The 12,500-nt window shown below is 48.2% G+C and overlaps 1 protein-coding gene and 1 long non-coding RNA gene across 2 annotated transcripts in view; both read left to right on the top strand.

Annotated features, from left to right (window-relative positions):
- Positions 1–12,500, top strand: part of zzz3 (zinc finger, ZZ-type containing 3) — a 73,133-nt gene that overhangs the window by 56,562 nt on the left and 4,071 nt on the right. Inside the window, exon 11 of the mRNA XM_052475826.1 lies at positions 10,645–10,745. Within this exon, the coding sequence (XP_052331786.1) occupies positions 10,645–10,745 (101 nt within the window). The remainder of the gene's footprint in view (positions 1–10,644; positions 10,746–12,500) is intronic.
- LOC127910845 (uncharacterized) lies at positions 3,754–9,717 on the top strand. The gene is made up of 3 exons (XR_008076327.1): positions 3,754–3,907; positions 8,345–8,422; positions 9,493–9,717. It is a non-coding gene; the product is annotated as an uncharacterized LOC127910845 (long non-coding RNA).

Here is a 12,500-nt window from a genome sequence, read left to right as displayed (position 1 = left end):
CAAGCCTTACATCACCATGCACAATGCCAAGCCTTACATCACCATGCACAATGCCAAGCCTTACATCACCATGCACAATGCCAAGCCCCACATCACCATGCACAATGCCAAGTCTCACATCACCATGCACAATGCCAAGCCTTACATCACCATGCACAATGCCAAGCCTCACATCACCATGCACAATGCCAAGCCCCACATCACCATGCACAATGCCAAGTCTCACATCACCATGCACAATGCCAAGCCCCACATCACCATGCACAATGCCAAGCCTCACATCACCATGCCAAGCCTTACATCACCATGCACAATGCCAAGCCTTACATCACCATGCACAATGCCAAGCCTTACATCACCATGCACAATGCCAAGCCTTACATCACCATGCACAATGCCAAGCCTTACATCACCATGCACAGTGCCAAGCCTTACATCACCATGCACAGTGCCAAGCCTTACATCACCATGCACAGTGCCAAGCCTTACATCACCATGCACAATGCCAAGTCTCACATCACCATGCACAATGCCAAGCCTTACATCACCATGCACAATGCCAAGCCTCACATCACCATGCACAATGCCAAGCCTCACATCACCATGCACAATGCCAAGCCCCACATCACCATGCACAATGCCAAGCCTCACATCACCATGCACAATGCCAAGCCCCACATCACCATGCACAATGCCAAGCCTTACATCACCATGCACAATGCCAAGTCTCACATCACCATGCACAATGCCAAGCCTTACATCACCATGCACAATGCCAAGCCTTACATCACCATGCACAATGCCAAGCCTCACATCACCATGCACAATGCCAAGCCTTACATCACCATGCACAATGCCAAGCCTTAGATCACCATGCACAATGCCAAGCCTTACATCACCATGCACAATGCCAAGCCTTACATCACCATGCACAATGCCAAGCCTCACATCACCATGCACAATGCCAAGCCTTACATCACCATGCACAATGCCAAGCCTTACATCACCATGCACAATGCCAAGCCTCACATCACCATGCACAATGCCAAGCCTTACATCACCATGCACAATGCCAAGCCTTAGATCACCATGCACAATGCCAAGCCTTACATCACCATGCACAATGCCAAGCCTTACATCACCATGCACAATGCCAAGCCTTACATCACCATGCACAATGCCAAGTCTCACATCACCATGCACAATGCCAAGCCTCACATCACAATGCCAAGCCTTACATCACCATGCACAATGCCAAGCCCCACATCACCATGCACAATGCCAAGCCTTAGATCACCATGCACAATGCCAAGCCTTACATCACCATGCACAATGCCAAGCCTCACATCACCATGCACAATGCCAAGCCTTACATCACCATGCACAATGCCAAGCCTTACATCACCATGCACAATGCCAAGCCTTAGATCACCATGCACAATGCCAAGCCTTACATCACCATGCACAATGCCAAGCCTCACATCACCATGCACAATGCCAAGCCTTACATCACCATGCACAATGCCAAGCCTTACATCACCATGCACAATGCCAAGCCTTACATCACCATGCACAATGCCAAGCCTTACATCACCATGCACAATGCCAAGCCTTACATCACCATGCACAATGCCAAGCCTCACATCACCATGCACAATGCCAAGCCTTACATCACCATGCACAATGCCAAGCCTTACATCACCATGCACAATGCCAAGTCTCACATCACCATGCACAATGCCAAGCCTTACATCACCATGCACAATGCCAAGCCTTACATCACCATGCACAATGCCAAGCCTTACATCACCATGCACAATGCCAAGCCTTACATCACCATGCACAATGCCAAGCCTTACATCACCATGCACAATGCCAAGTCTCACATCACCATGCACAATGCCAAGCCTTACATCACCATGCACAATGCCAAGCCTTACATCACCATGCACAATGCCAAGCCTTACATCACCATGCACAATGCCAAGCCTTACATCACCATGCACAATGCCAAGTCTCACATCACCATGCACAATGCCAAGCCTTACATCACCATGCACAATGCCAAGCCTTACATCACCATGCACAATGCCAAGTCTCACATCACCATGCACAATGCCAAGCCTTACATCACCATGCACAATGCCAAGCCTTACATCACCATGCACAATGCCAAGCCTTACATCACCATGCACAATGCCAAGCCTTAGATCACCATGCACAATGCCAAGCCTTACATCACCATGCACAATGCCAAGCCTTACATCACCATGCACAATGCCAAGCCTTACATCACCATGCACAATGCCAAGTCTCACATCACCATGCACAATGCCAAGCCTTACATCACCATGCACAATGCCAAGCCTCACATCACAATGCCAAGCCTTACATCACCATGCACAATGCCAAGCCTTACATCACCATGCACAATGCCAAGCCTTACATCACCATGCACAATGCCAAGCCTCACATCACAATGCCAAGCCTTACATCACCATGCACAATGCCAAGCCTTACATCACCATGCACAATGCCAAGCCTCACATCACCATGCACAATGCCAAGCCCCACATCACCATGCACAATGCCAAGCCTTACATCACCATGCACAATGCCAAGCCTTACATCACCATGCACAATGCCAAGCCTTACATCACCATGCACAATGCCAAGCCTTACATCACCATGCACAATGCCAAGCCTCACATCACCATGCACAATGCCAAGCCTTACATCACCATGCACAATGCCAAGCCTCACATCACCATGCACAATGCCAAGCCTCACATCACCATGCACAATGCCAAGCCTTACATCACCATGCACAATGCCAAGCCTTACATCACCATGCACAATGCCAAGCCTCACATCACCATGCACAATGCCAAGCCTTACATCACCATGCACAATGCCAAGCCTCACATCACCATGCACAATGCCAAGCCTTACATCACCATGCACAATGCCAAGCCTCACATCACCATGCACAATGCCAAGCCTCACATCACCATGCACAATGCCAAGCCTTACATCACCATGCACAATGCCAAGCCTTACATCACCATGCACAATGCCAAGCCTTACATCACCATGCACAATGCCAAGCCTCACATCACCATGCACAATGCCAAGCCTCACATCACCATGCACAATGCCAAGCCTTACATCACCATGCACAATGCCAAGCCTCACATCACCATGCACAATGCCAAGCCTTACATCACCATGCACAATGCCAAGCCTTACATCACCATGCACAATGCCAAGCCTTAGATCACCATGCACAATGCCAAGCCTCACATCACCATGCACAATGCCAAGCCTTACATCACCATGCACAATGCCAAGCCTCACATCACCATGCACAATGCCAAGCCTTACATCACCATGCACAATGCCAAGCCTTACATCACCATGCACAATGCCAAGCCTTACATCACCATGCACAATGCCAAGCCCCACATCACCATGCACAATGCCAAGCCTTACATCACCATGCACAATGCCAAGCCTCACATCACAATGCCAAGCCTCACATCACCATGCACAATGCCAAGCCTCACATCACCATGCACAATGCCAGGTAGCTGACTGTCCCTCTATAACAGTAAGGGGGTGTGGTAGGTAGCTGACTGTCCCTCTATAACAGTAAGGGGTGGTAGGTAGCTGACTGTCCCTATATAACAGTAAGGGGGTGTGGTAGGTAGCTGACTGTCCCTCTATAACAGTAAGGGGGTGTGGTAGGTAGCTGACTGTCCCTCTATAACAATAAGGGGGTGTGGTAGGTAGCTGACTGTCCCTCTATAACAGTAAGGGGGTGTGGTAGGTAGGTGACTGTCCCTCTATAACAATAAGGGGGTGGTAGGTAGGTGACTGTCCCTCTATAACAGTAAGGGGGTGGTAGGTAGCTGACTGTCCCTCTATAACAATAAGGGGGTGGGGTAGGTAGGTGACTGTCCCTATATAACAGTAAGGGGGTGGTAGGTAGCTGACTGTCCCTCTATAACAATAAGGGGGTGTGGTAGGTAGGTGACTGTCCCTATATAACAATAAGGGGGTGTGGTAGGTAGCTGACTGTCCCTATATAACAGTAAGGGGGTGGTGGGTAGCTGACTGTCCCTATATAACAATAAGGGGGTGTGGTAGGTAGCTGACTGTCCCTCTATAACAGTAAGGGGGTGGTAGGTAGCTGACTGTCCCTATATAACAATAAGGGGGTGTGGTAGGTAGCTGACTGTCCCTCTATAACAGTAAGGGGGTGTGGTAGGTAGCTGACTGTCCCTCTATAACAATAAGGGGGTGTGGTAGGTAGCTGACTGTCCCTCTATAACAATAAGGGGGTGTGGTAGGTAGGTGACTGTCCCTATATAACAATAAGGGGGTGTGGTAGGTAGCTGACTGTCCCTATATAACAATAAGGGGGTGTGGTAGGTAGCTGACTGTCCCTCTATAACAGTAAGGGGGTGTGGTAGGTAGCTGACTGTCCCTCTATAACAATAAGGGGTGGGGTAGGTAGGTGACTGTCCCTCTATAACAATAAGGGGGTGGGGTAGGTAGCTGACTGTCCCTATATAACAATAAGGGGTGGTAGGTAGCTGACTGTCCCTCTATAACAATAAGGAGGTGTGGTAGGTAGCTGACTGTCCCTATATAACAGTAAGGGGGTGTGGTAGGTAGCTGACTGTCCCTATATAACAGTAAGGGGGTGTGGTAGGTAGGTGACTGTCCCTATATAACAATAAGGGGGTGTGGTAGGTAGCTGACTGTCCCTATATAACAGTAAGGGGGTGTGGTAGGTAGCTGACTGTCCCTCTATAACAGTAAAGGGTGGTAGGTAGCTGACTGTCCCTCTATAACAGTAAGGGGGTGTGGTAGGTAGCTGACTGTCCCTCTATAACAATAAGGGGTGTGGTAGGTAGCTGACTGTCCCTCTATAACAATAAGGGGGTGGTAGGTAGCTGACTGTCCCTCTATAACAATAAGGGGGTGTGGTAGGTAGCTGACTGTCCCTCTATAACAATAAGGGGGTGGTAGGTAGCTGACTGTCCCTCTATAACAATAAGGGGGTGTGGTAGGTAGCTGACTGTCCCTCTATAACAGTAAGGGGTGTGGTAGGTAGGTGACTGTCCCTCTATAACAATAAGGGGTGTGGTAGGTAGCTGACTGTCCCTCTATAACAGTAAGGGGTGTGGTAGGTAGGTGACTGTCCCTATATAACAATAAGGGGGTGTGGTAGGTAGCTGACTGTCCCTCTATAACAATAAGGGGGTGTGGTAGGTAGCTGACTGTCCCTCTATAACAATAAGGGGGTGTGGTAGGTAGCTGACTGTCCCTCTATAACAATAAGGGGGTGGTAGGTAGCTGACTGTCCCTCTATAACAATAAGGGGGTGTGGTAGGTAGCTGACTGTCCCTCTATAACAGTAAGGGGTGTGGTAGGTAGGTGACTGTCCCTCTATAACAATAAGGGGGTGTGGTAGGTAGCTGACTGTCCCTCTATAACAATAAGGGGGTGTGGTAGGTAGCTGACTGTCCCTCTATAACAGTAAGGGGGTGTGGTAGGTAGCTGACTGTCCCTCTATAACAATAAGGGGGTGGTAGGTAGCTGACTGTCCCTCTATAACAATAAGGGGGTGTGGTAGGTAGCTGACTGTCCCTATATAACAATAAGGGGGTGTGGTAGGTAGCTGACTGTCCCTCTATAACAGTAAGGGGGCGTGGTAGGTAGCTGACTGTCCCTCTATAACAATAAGGGGGTGTGGTAGGTAGCTGACTGTCCCTCTATAACAATAAGGGGGTGTGGTAGGTAGGTGACTGTCCCTATATAACAATAAGGGGGTGTGGTAGGTAGCTGACTGTCCCTCTATAACAGTAAGGGGGTGTGGTAGGTAGCTGACTGTCCCTCTATAACAATAAGGGGGTGTGGTAGGTAGCTGACTGTCCCTCTATAACAGTAAGGGGGTGTGGTAGGTAGCTGACTGTCCCTCTATAACAGTAAGGGGTGTGGTAGGTAGCTGACTGTCCCTCTATAACAGTAAGGGGGTGGTAGGTAGCTGACTGTCCCTCTATAACAGTAAGGGGGTGTGGTAGGTAGCTGACTGTCCCTCTATAACAATAAGGGGGGTGGTAGGTAGCTGACTGTCCCTATATAACAGTAAGGGGGTGGTAGGTAGCTGACTGTCCCTCTATAACAATAAGGGGGTGGTAGGTAGCTGACTGTCCCTATATAACAGTAAGGGGGTGGTAGGTAGCTGACTGTCCCTCTATAACAGTAAGGGGGTGTGGTAGGTAGGTGACTGTCCCTCTATAACAATAAGGGGGTGTGGTAGGTAGCTGACTGTCCCTCTATAACAATAAGGGGGTGGTAGGTAGCTGACTGTCCCTATATAACAATAAGGGGGTGGTAGGTAGCTGACTGTCCCTCTATAACAGTAAGGGGGTGGTAGGTAGCTGACTGTCCCTCTATAACAATAAGGGGGTGGTAGGTAGCTGACTGTCCCTCTATAACAATAAGGGGGTGTGGTAGGTAGCTGACTGTCCCTCTATAACAATAAGGGGGTGTGGTAGGTAGGTGACTGTCCCTCTATAACAGTAAGGGGGTGTGGTAGGTAGCTGACTGTCCCTCTATAACAATAAGGGGGTGTGGTAGGTAGCTGACTGTCCCTCTATAACAATAAGGGGGTGGGGTAGGTAGGTGACTGTCCCTCTATAACAGTAAGGGGGTGTGGTAGGTAGCTGACTGTCCCTCTATAACAATAAGGGGGTGTGGTAGGTAGCTGACTGTCCCTCTATAACAATAAGGGGGTGGTAGGTAGCTGACTGTCCCTATATAACAATAAGGGGGTGTGGTAGGTAGCTGACTGTCCCTCTATAACAATAAGGGGGTGGGGTAGGTAGGTGACTGTCCCTCTATAACAGTAAGGGGGTGTGGTAGGTAGCTGACTGTCCCTATATAACAATAAGGGGTGGTAGGTAGCTGACTGTCCCTCTATAACAGTAAGGGGGTGGTAGGTAGCTGACTGTCCCTCTATAACAATAAGGGGGTGTGGTAGGTAGCTGACTGTCCCTCTATAACAATAAGGGGGTGTGGTAGGTAGCTGACTGTCCCTCTATAACAGTAAGGGGGTGTGGTAGGTAGCTGACTGTCCCTATATAACAATAAGGGGGTGTGGTAGGTAGCTGACTGTCCCTCTATAACAATAAGGGGGTGTGGTAGGTAGCTGACTGTCCCTCTATAACAGTAAGGGGGTGGTAGGTAGCTGACTGTCCCTCTATAACAATAAGGGGGTGGTAGGTAGCTGACTGTCCCTCTATAACAATAAGGGGTGTGGTAGGTAGCTGACTGTCCCTCTATAACAGTAAGGGGGTGTGGTAGGTAGCTGACTGTCCCTATATAACAGTAAGGGGGTGTGGTAGGTAGCTGACTGTCCCTATATAACAGTAAGGGGGTGTGGTAGGTAGCTGACTGTCCCTCTATAACAATAAGGGGGTGGGGTAGGTAGGTGACTGTCCCTATATAACAATAAGGGGGTGTGGTAGGTAGCTGACTGTCCCTATATAACAATAAGGGGGTGGGGTAGGTAGGTGACTGTCCCTCTATAACAATAAGGGGGTGTGGTAGGTAGCTGACTGTCCCTCTATAACAGTAAGGGGTGTGGTAGGTAGGTGACTGTCCCTCTATAACAATAAGGGGGTGGTAGGTAGCTGACTGTCCCTCTATAACAATAAGGGGGTGGGGTAGGTAGCTGACTGTCCCTCTATAACAATAAGGGGGTGGTAGGTAGCTGACTGTCCCTCTATAACAATAAGGGGGTGGTAGGTAGCTGACTGTCCCTCTATAACAGTAAGGGGGTGGTAGGTAGGTGACTGTCCCTATATAACAATAAGGGGGTGTGGTAGGTAGCTGACTGTCCCTCTATAACAATAAGGGGGTGGTAGGTAGGTGACTGTCCCTCTATAACAATAAGGGGGTGGGGTAGGTAGGTGACTGTCCCTCTATAACAGTAAGGGGGTGGTGGGTAGCTGACTGTCCCTATATAACAATAAGGGGGTGTGGTAGGTAGCTGACTGTCCCTCTATAACAGTAAGGGGGTGTGGTAGGTAGGTGACTGTCCCTCTATAACAATAAGGGGGTGTGGTAGGTAGGTGACTGTCCCTCTATAACAGTAAGGGGGTGGTAGGTAGGTGACTGTCCCTCTATAACAATAAGGGGGTGTGGTAGGTAGCTGACTGTCCCTCTATAACAGTAAGGGGGTGGTAGGTAGGTGACTGTCCCTATATAACAATAAGGGGGTGTGGTAGGTAGCTGACTGTCCCTCTATAACAATAAGGGGGTGTGGTAGGTAGGTGACTGTCCCTCTATAACAGTAAGGGGGTGGTAGGTAGGTGACTGTCCCTATATAACAATAAGGGGGTGGTAGGTAGCTGACTGTCCCTCTATAACAATAAGGGGGTGTGGTAGGTAGCTGACTGTCCCTCTATAACAGTAAGGGGGTGGTAGGTAGCTGACTGTCCCTCTATAACAATAAGGGGGTGGTAGGTAGGTGACTGTCCCTCTATAACAATAAGGGGGGTGGTAGGTAGGTGACTGTCCCTCTATAACAGTAAGGGGGTGGTAGGTAGCTGACTGTCCCTATATAACAATAAGGGGTGTGGTAGGTAGCTGACTGTCCCTCTATAACAGTAAGGGGGTGGTAGGTAGCTGACTGTCCCTATATAACAATAAGGGGGTGTGGTAGGTAGCTGACTGTCCCTCTATAACAGTAAGGGGGTGGTAGGTAGCTGACTGTCCCTCTATAACAATAAGGGGGTGGTAGGTAGCTGACTGTCCCTCTATAACAGTAAGGGGGTGGTAGGTAGCTGACTGTCCCTCTATAACAATAAGGGGGTGGTAGGTAGCTGACTGTCCCTCTATAACAGTAAGGGGGTGGTAGGTAGCTGACTGTCCCTGTATAACAATAAGGGGGTGTGGTAGGTAGCTGACTGTCCCTCTATAACAATAAGGGGGTGTGGTAGGTAGCTGACTGTCCCTCTATAACAGTAAGGGGGTGGTAGGTAGCTGACTGTCCCTCTATAACAGTAAGGGGGTGGTAGGTAGCTGACTGTCCCTCTATAACAATAAGGGGTGGTAGGTAGCTGACTGTCCCTCTATAACAGTAAGGGGGTGGTAGGTAGCTGACTGTCCCTCTATAACAATAAGGGGGTGGTAGGTAGCTGACTGTCCCTCTATAACAGTAAGGGGGTGGTAGGTAGCTGACTGTCCCTCTATAACAGTAAGGGGGTGTGGTAGGTAGCTGACTGTCCCTCTATAACAATAAGGGGGTGGTAGGTAGCTGACTGTCCCTCTATAACAGTAAGGGGGTGGTAGGTAGCTGACTGTCCCTCTATAACAGTAAGGGGGTGTGGTAGGTAGCTGACTGTCCCTCTATAACAATAAGGGGGTGTGGTAGGTAGCTGACTGTCCCTCTATAACAATAAGGGGGTGTGGTAGGTAGCTGACTGTCCCTCTATAACAGTAAGGGGGTGGTAGGTAGCTGACTGTCCCTCTATAACAGTAAGGGGGTGTGGTAGGTAGCTGACTGTCCCTATATAACAATAAGGGGGTGTGGTAGGTAGCTGACTGTCCCTCTATAACAGTAAGGGGGTGGTAGGTAGCTGACTGTCCCTCTATAACAATAAGGGGTTGTGGTAGGTAGCTGACTGTCCCTCTATAACAATAAGGGGTTGTGGTAGGTAGCTGACTGTCCCTCTATAACAATAAGGGGTTGTGGTAGGTAGCTGACTGTCCCTATATAACAGTAAAGGGGTGGTAGGTAGCTGACTGTCCCTCTATAACAGTAAGGGGTGTGGTAGGTAGCTGACTGTCCCTCTATAACAATAAGGGGGTGGTAGGTAGCTGACTGTCCCTCTATAACAGTAAGGGGGTGGTAGGTAGCTGACTGTCCCTCTATAACAGTAAGGGGGTGTGGTAGGTAGCTGACTGTCCCTATATAACAATAAGGGGGTGTGGTAGGTAGCTGACTGTCCCTCTATAACAGTAAGGGGGTGGTAGGTAGCTGACTGTCCCTCTATAACAATAAGGGGTTGTGGTAGGTAGCTGACTGTCCCTCTATAACAGTAAGTCCTGAGTTTGCAGAGCGCTTGGATTCGGCCCTTAACCGTGTTATATTGACCACATACCACGAACCCCAGAGGTGCCTCATTGCTATTATAAACTGGTTACCAATGTAATATTAACAAATGTTTTTAAAAAATAATGTTTTGTAATACCCGCGGTATACGGTCTGACATACCACGGCTGTCAGCCAATCAGCATTCAGGGCTCAGACCTACCCAGATTATAATGGCCGTTATAAATTGGGTGGTTCGAGCTCTGAATGCTCAGCGTTGCGTCGTACCTATGAACAGCCCTTAGCCGTGGTATATTGGTCATATACCACACCCACCCAGGTGCCTTATTGCTGTTATAAACTGGTTACCAACAGAAATTGAACAGGAAACTAGTATTCTTACGTCACACCTGTGGTATATTGTCTGATATACACAAGGCTGAAATGTTGTTTCAGCCAATCAGCATCCAGGACCCATTCTTCCTGGTTTATAATGGCATGTTAACCATGCACTCCTGTGTCTCTCTCTGCAGTGTGACGTGTGTGGTGTGGAGCCTATCCAGGGCGTGCGGTGGCATTGTCAGGACTGTCCCTCAGACAACGCTGTGGACTTCTGTTCCAACTGCTCCGACTGGTGAGTCCTGCCTGGCTGGGGCTCTGTTCATCAGGCTAGAAATGGGTTAAAACGATTTTTAAACACAGCCAAACAGGACTATGTGTTGACTGAGGTCTGTTCAGTAGAACCCAAACAGGACTATGTGTTGACTGAGGTTCAGTAGAAACCAAACAGGACTATGTGTTGACTGAGGTCTGTTCAGTAGAAACCAAACAGGACTATGTGTTGACTGAGGTTCAGTAGAAACCAAACAGGACTATGTGTTGACTGAGGTTCAGTAGAACCCAAACAGGACTATGTGTTGACTGAGGTTCAGTAGAAACCAAACAGGACTATGTGTTGACTGAGGTTCAGTAGAAACCAAACAGGACTATGTGTTGACTGAGGTTCAGTAGAAACCAAACAGGACTATGTGTTGACTGAGGTTCAGTAGAAACCAAACAGGACTATGTGTTGACTGAGGTTCAGTAGAAACCAAACAGGACTATGTGTTGACTGAGGTTCAGTAGAAACCAAACAGGACTATGTGTTGACTGAGGTCTGTTCAGTAGAAACCAAACAGGACTATGTGTTGACTGAGGTCTGTTCAGTAGAAACCAAACAGGACTATGTGTTGACTGAGGTCTGTTCAGTAGAAACCAAACAGGACTATGTGTTGACTGAGGTCTGTTCAGTAGAAACCAAACAGGACTATGTGTTGACTGAGGTCTGTTCAGTAGAAACCAAACAGGACTATGTGTTGACTGAGGTTCAGTAGAAACCAAACAGGACTATGTGTTGACTGAGGTTCAGTAGAAACCAAACAGGACTATGTGTTGACTGAGGTCTGTTCAGTAGAACCCAAACAGGACTATGTGTTGACTGAGGTTCAGTAGAAACCAAACAGGACTATGTGTTGACTGAGGTTCAGTAGAACCCAAACAGGACTATGTGTTGACTGAGGTTCAGTAGAAACCAAACAGGACTATGTGTTGACTGAGGTTCAGTAGAAACCAAACAGGACTATGTGTTGACTGAGGTTCAGTAGAAACCAAACAGGACTATGTGTTGACTGAGGTTCAGTAGAAACCAAACAGGACTATGTGTTGACTGAGGTTCAGTAGAAACCAAACAGGACTATGTGTTGACTGAGGTTCAGTAGAAACCAAACAGGACTATGTGTTGACTGAGGTCTGTTCAGTAGAACCCAAACAGGACTATGTGTTGACTGAGGTTCAGTAGAAACCAAACAGGACTATGTAGAAACCAAACAGGACTATGTGTTGACTGAGGTTCAGTAGAAACCAAACAGGACTATGTGTTGACTGAGGTTCAGTAGAAACCAAACAGGACTATGTGTTGACTGAGGTCTGTTCAGTAGAACCCAAACAGGACTATGTGTTGACTGAGGTTCAGTAGAAACCAAACAGGACTATGTGTTGACTGAGGTTCAGTAGAACCCAAACAGGACTATGTGTTGACTGAGGTTCAGTAGAAACCAAACAGGACTATGTGTTGACTGAGGTTCAGTAGAAACCAAACAGGACTATGTGTTGACTGAGGTTCAGTAGAAACCAAACAGGACTATGTGTTGACTGAGGTTCAGTAGAAACCAAACAGGACTATGTGTTGACTGAGGTTCAGTAGAAACCAAACAGGACTATGTGTTGACTGAGGTCTGTTCAGTAGAAACCAAACAGGACTATGTGTTGACTGAGGTTCAGTAGAAACCAAACAGGACTATGTGTTGACTGAGGTTCAGTAGAAACCAAACAGGACTATGTGTTGACTGAG

The sequence above is a fragment of the Oncorhynchus keta genome, chromosome 23 (assembly GCF_023373465.1).
Source record: "Oncorhynchus keta strain PuntledgeMale-10-30-2019 chromosome 23, Oket_V2, whole genome shotgun sequence".
NCBI classification, from domain to species: domain Eukaryota; kingdom Metazoa; phylum Chordata; class Actinopteri; order Salmoniformes; family Salmonidae; genus Oncorhynchus; species Oncorhynchus keta.
Note: the sequence above shows the minus strand (reverse complement) of the source record. Positions and strands in the feature narration are given on the sequence as shown.